The sequence below is a fragment of the Micromys minutus genome (genome assembly GCF_963924665.1).
Source record: "Micromys minutus genome assembly, chromosome: 27".
NCBI classification, from domain to species: domain Eukaryota; kingdom Metazoa; phylum Chordata; class Mammalia; order Rodentia; family Muridae; genus Micromys; species Micromys minutus.
Window position 1 is genome coordinate 19,966,869 of NC_137962.1, and position 10,596 is coordinate 19,977,464.

At 53.3% G+C, this 10,596-nt stretch overlaps 2 protein-coding genes across 3 annotated transcripts; both read right to left on the bottom strand.

Annotated features, from left to right (window-relative positions):
* Window positions 1-1,839: 1,839 nt before the first annotated feature.
* On the bottom strand, window positions 1,840-2,109 carry SMIM41 (small integral membrane protein 41; the record flags this gene model as incomplete). Its single annotated transcript, XM_080939608.1, has 1 exon — window positions 1,840-2,109. The coding sequence occupies one exon, from the start codon at window positions 2,107-2,109 to the stop codon at window positions 1,840-1,842; it is 270 nt and encodes an 89-aa protein (XP_080795734.1).
* A 965-nt stretch (window positions 2,110-3,074) lies between these two features.
* On the bottom strand, window positions 3,075-10,153 carry ATG101 (autophagy related 101). Of its 2 annotated transcripts, none has more exons than XM_080939606.1 (3): window positions 9,927-10,153; window positions 6,894-7,158; window positions 3,075-3,739 (listed from the first exon to the last, which is right to left on the bottom strand). In XM_080939606.1, exons 2-3 carry the CDS (start codon window positions 7,143-7,145, stop codon window positions 3,335-3,337), a joined length of 657 nt encoding a protein of 218 aa, XP_080795732.1. In that variant the 5' UTR covers window positions 7,146-7,158; window positions 9,927-10,153; the 3' UTR covers window positions 3,075-3,334. The 2 variants fall into 2 exon arrangements, with proteins under 2 accessions (XP_080795732.1, XP_080795733.1); XM_080939607.1 differs by having other exon boundaries at window positions 6,894-7,205.
* Window positions 10,154-10,596: the final 443 nt, after the last annotated feature.

Here is a 10,596-nt window from a genome sequence, read left to right on the forward strand (position 1 = left end):
TGACTCAGCCTGCATGCTACATCTGTGCCTGTGGTGGTCTCCTGATGGGGTCGGGGGCCATGTTTTCTAAGCAGAAGGGAGAAAGGTCTCAGGAGACGGAGCTTGGAACCGAAGGCCCAACAGCTCAGCTCCAGCTCTGCTGCTCTCCGGAGCTTCACCTTTTCTCCAAGTTTCTCTGGGTACACCTGATTGTCAATGAAGGGGTTCAGAGGAATCTAGACACCCTCCATCCCACTGAGGAGAGAGAAGGAAGGCACATGGTGGATGACAGCAGAAGGTATCAGGCAGAGGGTTGGGAGGAGCCCGTTACAACTGAAGCTTCCAGTGCCCAAGCCCAGGAAAGTGAATGGGGACAGTTCCCTGGGCCCTGCCTACCATACCCATGCCACCACACACACACACACACACTCACACTCACTGCACTCCCCTGGCGGTGCACTCCCAGGCTGTGGAAAAGGCCTCTCAGATGTGCAATCCATCAGACTCGAGGCTTAAACGGCACAGCTGCCCAGAACTGGTGCCAGCCCCTCAGCTGCTAAGCAAGGCTCACACACACACACACACACACACACACACACACACACACACGTCAGCTTCACAGCAGATTGCCTGCACCTGACCGCACCCTCGGCCTCACCACTGCCTTCTCAGCGGTAACTTGGAAGTAGTAGGGCTGGAGAGATGGCTCAGTGGTTAGAGCACTGACTGCTCTTCCTGAGATTCTGAGTTCAAATCCCAGCAACCACATGGTGGCTCACAACCATCTGTAGTGAGATCTGATGCCCTCTTCTGGTGTGTTTGAAGATAGCGACAGTGTACTTATATAAATGTAAAAAGAAAAAACTCGGGGCTGGAGAGATGGCTCAGAGGTTAAGGACGCTGTTTTTCCAGAGGTCCTGAGTTCAATTCCAGCAACCACATGGTGGCTCACGGCCATCTGTAATGAGATCTGATGCCCTCTTCTGGTGTGTCTGAAGACAGCTACAGTGTATTATATATAATAAATAAATCTTTTTTCAAAAGAAAAAAGTAGGAGCCTTGAGAGTCACCAGGAACCAGAGCAGCCCCTACACACTGAGGGGTGAAAGCACCCCCATTTCACGGTTCAGTCGAAGGTAGCCTCAGACTGGAGTTACTTTGTCCTTTGAGCCACGCAGCCCCTTCTCTCCAGATGGTTCCCATCTTCAGGAGACCCGTGCGCAGCCCCCACAGCTGGGACGACTCAGCCTCACTTCCACTTCCTCCGCATATGCTCCTGCAAGAAACCTTGCCGTCCCACCCCCAACTCAGCACACAAAGCTCCTGGCTAAGCTACATGTGAGCGGGACGGGAGGGCGTGTCAGGGGAGGGGGCACATCTATCCCCACAGTTCACCCAAACAACCAGGGGGTACCTCAAGTGGTGGGCCCCAGCCTGCCCACTCCCTCCATGAGCAAAGTTTCAGGAAGGAGTCAGCTGCAAGCTGAGAGCTAAGGTTGGATTGTATTGGCCTCCAGGACAGACGGTCCTACTGAGTCCAGCAGACGGGAAGTTGAGCTGGGCAGATGCAGAAATGGGGAAACAGGTACCCAAAGAGCTCCCATTCACAAAAGCTCCAGCCTCCCTCCTTTACGCACAAAGGCTGTGCCCCAGAGGCACAGGGAACATCGGCTTCTACCCTGGCCTTGAGCAGCTGTCTGGCTGTACCCAGTGATGTCCCCTCAGTGACCAACATTGTGCCCACCCCACGCAGCCCCAACCCCTCTCCCTGTGCCTCGAGGCTCTCACCTGTGCAGGAAACAAGAGCTTGTGGGTTGGACCTTCTGCTGTGCCCCATAGAAGGGGTGGGATCTCTGACACCTAGGAGTCTTCATCCCCTCCACAGGAACCAGGCTCGGCCTCAGGGGATGAATGCCTTTCTCGAGCCAGCAGGGCTATCAGGCCTTGAGCTCGGAGGAGGAGTCCACCACCCAAGAACAGGATCCCACAGAGCACTAGAAGCGACAGGACGCCCAGCACTACCGCCTGCACCGTGCGCGGCCCCTCCGGGGGCTGGAGTGGCAGCCCAGACTGGTTGCAGCAGCTCAGCCAGGCAGCCTTGGCTGCAGCTCCCACCTGTGAGCTGTTCATGCTCCCACTGGCTGCCCACCCGCTGCCCAGATGTGCACACTACCGAGAGCTGAGGCTGTGTCAGATGTCTCTAAGGGGCGGGCCTCCCAGGGCCCTACCGCCCACTCTACCAAAATGCATGCAGAGCAAGCACTCGGCCCCTCCTAGACAGGCTGCTCCTGAGTGGCCTCTAGGTCCTTCTCTGACAGGCTGGATTCTGAGGCCCAGACTATCTGTTCTCCAACCCCACTCCCCAGATTACCAGGTGAGCCCAAAAGGCCTGTTTCCAAGGCTTTCATCCCTAGAAAAAGCCAAGATTCTGCATCCTTGGGGTTTTCAGATTAAGACTCTCAAAGCACAGGATAAACAGCTTTCTGTTTCTGGACTACAAACTCAACACTTCCCGCCCACAGAGACACACTTAACTGCAGAAACCCTTCCCTCAATGCGGACAAGCAGAGCACAGGACTCCTCCAGACACCAGGGCAGAGGCAATGTACCCAGATGGCAAGTCTTTCTCTCCTGCCCTCTAAGCCGAGGAGTCCTGTTTACCAAGAAAACAGCACAGATCTAGTGAGCAAGGAGAGGTGTATGAGAGCGTTTGGAGGGAGAAAAGAGAAGGGGGAAATAATGTAACTTATAAACTAGAAGCATTTTTAAAAGGGAGCAGAGATCTGGCCAACTGTCCTACCTCAGGGGACTCAGTACACCAGAAAGATGAGGACATTACTGTCTTGGTGTACGAGACAGCCACTGCCAGCTAAGCATCCACCACACAGCCAGGCGTGGAGTCTAACACAATGTGGAGGCAGAGAGGCCTGCCCAGGTCTCCCGGAAGATCCTTTAGCAAACTTTAAGTTCCCCTTTCAAAAGTAAAGCCACCGTGAAGAGACTTGGGATGCGGGTCAATACATGTGTCCTTAGGAGAATGCCACCAAGTGTTTGGGTTTCAGGGCAGGACACAGGCCAAGAGAGCTGAGACAAACTCACATCTCAACTTTATTCAGCACCCTCACAGTACATCTGTACAGTGTAGATGGCGAACCCCACCAAAGTAGGTGGAAAAGCTGCATCCAGGACTGGACCACTGCAAAGGTGACAGGGTTCCCAGAGGCTGGCAACCACAAAACAAGGACACCAAGAGCTTTTCTTCAAGCCTCACCAAGGATCTAGAGCAAGCTCCAGAGTCCCAAGATCCCAGCAACACTCATCCAGAACCTTTAGGAGCTGCGAGGCCCCAGCAAGCCTACAGGGCAAGGGTGTCTTTGATGAGCCTGCGCATCGTGGTGGTGACTGAGGTGCCCAGGGCCTCCGTGATCTGGAAGGAGATTTTGTAGAGGTAGGGCTGCACGTCCCGCAGGCCCGTGTCAAACACGTTGTCCACCTCTGACTGCGTGGGCATCTTGGGCAGGTACTCATGCCGGCTCATCACCTCCACAATGTTGATGATCTTCTCACACAGCTTCTCACCCACCTTCTCTCTGCAAATCTGCCGCTCCTGCTCTGTGGCCAGGGCTACCACGTGCACCTTGACAGTCCACACCTCCCAAGGGATGCACTCATCTGAAAAGGGCCATCGAGACTTTTTCTTCTGATAGAATTCCAAGGACATCTGGCCTAGCCCATCACCACCTGAGTTCCGCAGTGCATCCTGAGGAAGACAGAGATGATCAGGCCGTGTCCTTAGAGGGTTCTCACTCTGTGAGGCCCGATTCCCACACCAGGGGAACTCAAACATTTTCACTTGTACCTACCCTGCCCACTAAGCATGGCAGACAAGAGACCTAGAGGAGGACTTGTGGTGGTGACATCAAACACTGCCAGCCTCAATGGTTCAAGCAAACTAACCCTCCTCGCCTAGCTCCATCTCTGGCAACAAGTGTGTTGCATGAAATCAAATGAGCTGAGGGGCCAATGCATATGCACACACGTGCACTCTCACGGTAAGTATTCTGTTACAGCCAGAGGCCATGCTAGGTTTGAATGAGAACACCCCCCACAGGCTCACACACTCAATGCTCAGCCCCTAGCTGGTGGAACTGAAATTTGGATTAAGGTTATGTGAGGCTACACGGACATCTGATGTATTTTTAAAGAAAGGAATCTGGAATGCCAACAAACGTGAGAAGGAACACGGTGCCTGTTCCTTGGCTTCTAGAAAACAGGGCAGAGGATGCTCCCATGCCCTGGAGGTTGTTGGTGACCCAGGACTAGGCTTCTCCCCTGAACTATAAACACAGAGCATACCAAAGAGCTGCAATGACAATTGAGCCTTTCAATGGTGTCTGCTCTTGTTCTCCACTGCCATGGGCCTCTGAGTCAGGTTTTTCTGCACCAATTAGTTATCTCTCATAAAGACTGTTTGGGATAGATAGGGGATGTGACCCTGTTGGAGGGGTGTAGCCTGGGTTGGGGGAATGTGGCCCTGTTGGAGGGGTGTAGCCTGAGTTGGGGGATGTGACCCTGTTGGAGGGGTGTAGCCTGGGTTGGGGGAATGTGGCCCTGTTGGAGGGGTGTAGCCTGAGTTGGGATGTGACCCTGTTGGAGGGGTGTAGCCTGGGTTGGGGGTATGTGACCCTGTTGGAGGGGTGTAGCCTGGGTTGGGGGAACGTGGCCCTGTTGGAGGGGTGTAGCCTGGGTTGGGGGTATGTGGCCCTGTTGGAGGGGTGTAGCCTGGGTTGGGGGTGTGTGGCCCTGTTGGAGGGGTATAGCCTGGGTTGGGGGTGTGTGGCCCTGTTGGAGGGGTGTAGCCTGGGTTGGGGATGTGTGGCCCTGTTGGAGGGGTGTAGCCTGGGTTGGGGGGATGTGACCCTGTTGGAGGGGTGTAGCCTGGGTTGGGGGTGTGTGGCCCTGTTGGAAGTGTGACACTGGTGGTGGGCTTTGAAGTTTCAAAGACTTGTACCATCCCAGTGAGCTCTCTCTGCCTCAACCTGTAAGTTCTCAACTACTGCCTCAGTACACGCCTGCTGCCTGCTGCCTCACTCCCCACCCTGATGGTGACAAACTGACACTCTCAAATTATAAGCCCATACACATTTTTCTAGTAGTTGTCTTGGCCACAGTGTCTTATCACAGCAAGAGGAGAGACAGAAGCTGGTACCAGGACCAGGTACCTGCTGTGACGGGTCTCATCACACTGTTTTGGGGGAATGTGGAAGACAAGGAGTTTAGACTAAGAAAGTAACTGAATGTTGTAGGTGGGGCTCAATGGGTCGAGTCGTTTGGAAAAAGTGGTGCTAGACAATTGGACTATGGAAGCTCCTCCTCAAGGGGCTTCAGAGGGCAACAGTAGTGTCAACTGGGCTAGAGGCCATTCCTGTGATTTTTATGCAGAGACCCTTGTCCCAAGAGTCTGACTGAGGCTAGATTTAAAAGTAACAACTAATTTTGTTGACAGAGGAGATTCAAGACAGCCTAACACTGACTCCATCATGTGACTATCAGTAACCGCCCTTACACATGTCTACAGCAAAAAGTAAGTGAGGCAAACACAGCAGGAGGTTTGATGCTGGCGCCTAGGCTTGTACTGGGGCGGGGGGGGGGGGGTTTCTAAAGGCAAACTGCCATCTACAGCCTTTGACATCAGACAGGAGTTTGTCCTGCTAGGTTTTCTGTCCTGCTTTGGTCCAGTGTTTCCTGTGGGAATGGTAATGTAGTCTGTACCACTCTATGTTGGAATTATGTGATAGGTTTTTTGATTTTCTAGGGGGTTACAAATAGTCTCAGAAGACTTTGGACTATAAAAGTGGTGTTGAATGCAGGTATGAGAACAACTTTAATCTCATCACTTGGGAGGCAGAGGTGGATCTCTGAGTTCAAAGCCAGACTGGTCTATAGGGTGAGATCCAAGCAGCCAGGGCTACACAAGAAACTATCTTGAGAATCAAAAACAAAAATTTTGCTGAGACCGTGAAAGACGTGGAGACTTTTTTACATCAGACTCAGTGCATTTTGCATTATTATAGCCAATGGCCTATGGGCAGGGAGTGGAACGTGGTGGTTTGAATCAGGCTTATAAACTGACTGCTTGGTCCCAGTAGACAGAACTGTTTGGGAAGGTGTGGCCCCTCTGGAACAGGCTTTGAGATGGCAAAAGCCCACTCTGTCTCCTGTTCATGAACTGATGTCACTTCTCGGCTACAACCTATCACACGCTATCTCCTGTGCAGACTCTAAATTCAACATATGCAGACACATCCATGACATGAAAGGAGCACTAGGGAGGAAGGAGATCAAGAGAGGGATGGGTAAGAGCACAGTACAATGACATACATGTATATAACACGTCATAATGAAACCATTATTCTCTACAGTATTTAAAAAAAAAAAATTAAAAATCCACAATATCACCAGATGGAGGTGACCAACATGAGCTGCCTACTGTGTCCCTTACCCCTTTCTTTCTGTCTATAAAAGTGTACACAGGCATGGGTCACAGTGACCAAAGGGACCTCACATTCAGACAGAAGTCACTCTGCCAAGCACATTTCCCTCTTAGAGTTTCAGCCCAGACTATTTGAGGAAGAAACAGAAGTGAGTTGTCAGACAGCTGTGGAGCCAGGGAGGTCAGGACTACGGAGCAGGGACCTCACTGCTTAAGCTAAGGGGCAGTGGCGTCCAGCTTGCCCTTCCTCCTGAGGAACTGTATCTGTGCCCTCGCAGACACACAAGCTCTCAGCATAACTGTCCTTTTGAGCCTTGAAGACACTGACTCTGTTTTTTGGAAAGGCAAGCCAGTCCAGCACACAGGCAGGGTGAGCTACATATTCCAGGCCCACCTGCCATTGGCCAGGCCACACACCTACCTTGAATTCCCCAACAGCCTTGCGCAAGGCGCGGTCCAGCTCCTCAGAGGAGACACGCACGTAGGTGAAGTCAATGAAGTCACAGTCTACATCCTGGATGCCCACGGTGCCGATAGAGTACGTGCCCTCCTTCTTGTAGTGGAACTTGCCTGTGCTGCGGTGCAGGAGCACCGTGTGCAGCAACGCCAGCATGGCCTCCTCCACCTGCCGTCCCTCCACTGACACCTCTAGCACTTCTGAGCGGCAGTTCATCCTGCAGCCAGAGCTGGAGCAAAGGCAACAGAGGACACGTCACCCCACCTAGGGGCCAACCTGTAAGGAACAAGCCAGATCATCTAGATCCTGTCCGCTTCCTGCTCAGCTGGGCTCAGGCCCTGCCTCTACCAACCCTCCTGTGTTTTGGCGGTGCATTTTATGAGAAACCCACAAACCCTTGGGATCCGGAAGGTCTCCGGTCCAAGTGAGACTTGCATTTGTTTGTGGCGTTCAGTCAAGATCCACTACGCCAGAACAGGCAGCCGGAAGCTGCAGATGCAGGAGGGGAAAAGGTCCCACAAAGGCAAGAGCCTGAGGTGGGAGCACAGTAAGAACAGCCCAAGTCAATTTCCTCAGACCAATGGCCTGGTTAAAGCAAGTGGACTCTGTCCCAAGGGCAACAAAGTTACAGAACCCCTGTGCCAACATCAGACCTCTGCATCAGAAAGCCAGCTCCTTTAATACACATACTGCAGAGCCATCCAGACTCCATGGAAAAATACATTTAATGTAGCTAGCAATGGGGCAGTGAGCTGCGCAGTGTGGGAGCACTCACACCCAACAGGGGGCAGTGAGCTGTGCAGTGTGGGAGCACTCACACCCAACAGGGGGCAGTGAGCTGTGCAGTGTGGGAGCACTCACACCCAACAGGGGGCAGTGAGCTGCGCAGTGTGGGAGCACTCACACCCAACAGGGGGCAGTGAGCTGCGTAGTGTGGGAGCACTCACACCCAACAGGGGGCAGTGAGCTGTGCAGTGTGGGAGCACTCAAACCCAACAGGGGGCAGTGAGCTGTGCAGTGTGGGAGCACTCACACCCAACAGGGGGCAGTGAGCTGTGCAGTGTGGGAGCACTCAAACCCAACAGGGGGCAGTGAGCTGTGCAGTGTGGGAGCACTCACACCCAACAGGGGGCAGTGAGCTGCGCAGTGTGGGAGCACTCACACCCAACAGGGGGCAGTGAGCTGCGCAGTGTGGGAGCACTCACACCCAACAGGGGGCAGTGAGCTGTGCAGTGTGGGAGCACTCACACCCAACAGGGGGCAGTGAGCTGCGCAGTGTGGGAGCACTCACACCCAACAGGGGGCAGTGAGCTGCGCAGTGTGGGAGCACTCACACCCAACAGGGGGCAGTGAGCTGCGCAGTGTGGGAGCACTCACATAAAACAGCCCTGGGTCAATACCTAACAACAGTGCTCCAGCTTCTTATTCATTTGCAAAAGAGAAAGTCTGAGCCAGATATGTTACACACACCTTCAATCCCAGCACCCAGGGAGCAGAGGTGGAGGCAGGTGGATCTCAGTGAGTTCAAGACCAGCCTAGTGAGTTCCAGGACAAAATAGAGACACCTGTATTTAAAAGCATGACCCCCTCAACAAAGAAAGAGACAGACAGACTGACAAGATCTGTTTCCCAGACTGACCTGTAACTCCTGGACTCCAGCAATCTTCCCACCCCCACCTCCTAGACAGGTGGGACTACAGGGTTAGCCTGGCTCTGCTGGGATTAAGGCTGTGTGCTACCACTGTCAGGTACTTTACAGCAGGAACAGAACTAAGACTCTCTTGGACCTTAAGAAAACCATTCAGCCTTTGTAAACCTGTTTTCTACCTATAAATTGGGACTGCAGCAAAGATTTGGGATATTCTATGTAAAACAGTCTACTAGTTGATAACAATGACTCAAATGTCAGGCATTCAGGATTAGAGTGCCTACCTCTGCCCTACAGAGCAAGGTAGGGAGGGTGTAGTTCAGTGGTAGAGCTTTCCTCTGGCATGAGTGAGAGGTCCAATCTCCAGGACCCATAAAAAAGGGAGCTAGTAATAACAAAGCAATGGCACCTTCCAATAACTGCCTCCAAGACTGAACCAGGTACATGTGCACACCCCTTCCGACTGCCTGTCAGGCAGCAAACACTAAGCATTAGGTGCCACATTTGTCATTACACTGTTACTACTTGGGAACTACACCCACAGGGAGTACAAGCAGTCACATTTCTTAGATATGTGTTCTACTTGCCCGTCTCTTGGTGACTTCTCACCACCTCAACACACACTATCTCATCTTTAGACAGTTCAACCATTTCTTCTACCAAAGGAATCCTCGCCTTGTGTTTCAATCCACTGGCTTTAGTTTTGCTGTCTGCCTGATTAGTGTGTTGGGGGGGGGGGGGCGGTTATGTTTGACACAGCCCTTCAACTAATCCAAGTCGTCCTCCAAGTCCCTGACTGAGGCAGCAATTTTGTGCCTCAATTTCCCAAAAGCTGGGCTTTGTCTCCTGACCGTATAGTAGCACTCCACTCCGGGCTCATGATAGCACCATCAGCCTGGCTCTGCCATCAGCCTGGCTCGCCCTGACCACTATTAGGTCAGGCACGCCTGTTCCAACCGGATGTTTTCTGCCTCTCTCACTAGACACTGTTCCTACAGCAGAGACTATATCCTATTTGCCGCTATAAACTGGCTCCTGTTAACCCCTCAGTGCATCCTGGCCCGGAATATCAGGTTCTTTCAAGAGTTCGTTTCTCGTGGATCAAGGACGCGATGGCTTCCTTACTCGTTATTACTTATTCTCTTGTTTAATTCCATTCTGCATTTTCCTACCTCTGGTCCAGCCTTTTCTACTATTACTCTAACTTGCAACTTCCCTCGGTTTCAACATTATTCCAGGACCCACCCCTTCCTTCCAGCCCCAGCCAGTTTACACAGAGGCTACATTTGCATTTCCCTCTGGTCCCCTAAACTGAAGCCCGGCTGATCCGCGACACGCCCATGCCTCACCTCGCCGGAGCCACTCGGCCTCGGGTTCTCTTCTTCCCTAGAGCGAACACGGAGTATTCAGGGACAGACCAAAAGCAAAAACAGGCTACGTGGATCCGTACTGAGAATTCGGGCCGGACGTCAGGGTCGCTGCCGGCGACCTCGCGCCGCCTCGGGGCAACAGCGCAGAGGAGGAGGACCCGATCTAGACCCTACAGACACCCGTCCAGGCCAGCGCTCCGCCTGAGCGGCCGGCGACCGGAAGTTTTGTGCGGCCGGAGGGCGGAACCGGAAAGAACCATCAGATCCATGGCGGGTGCTGGTTAGACTCGCCTAGGCCCAGCCGGACGCCGCTGCAGCCACGGCATCGGAAAGCTCACACGAGCTACATACGTAGCTCCTGTGATGCCTCGTAACTTTCGTATTAGGTTTTTTTTTCTTGTTTGTCCTTCGGGCCCTAGGCCCGTTAAGAGGAATCCCCCTCACTTGGACGAGTCCATTCACTCCCACCACCGAGAGCGTTGTTTGGGCTGGGACAACTCACTTCCGCCATCGAGATGAGTGGGGCAGAGGGGCTGGGTGGAGTCTGCGCTGCCCCTGGTGGCCCGGCGGAGTCATCGTCGGCGAGCCCTCCCCTGCAACTCGTCGTGGCCCCCAGCTCGGTGCTGACAGCCTTAAGACAACGGGGTTC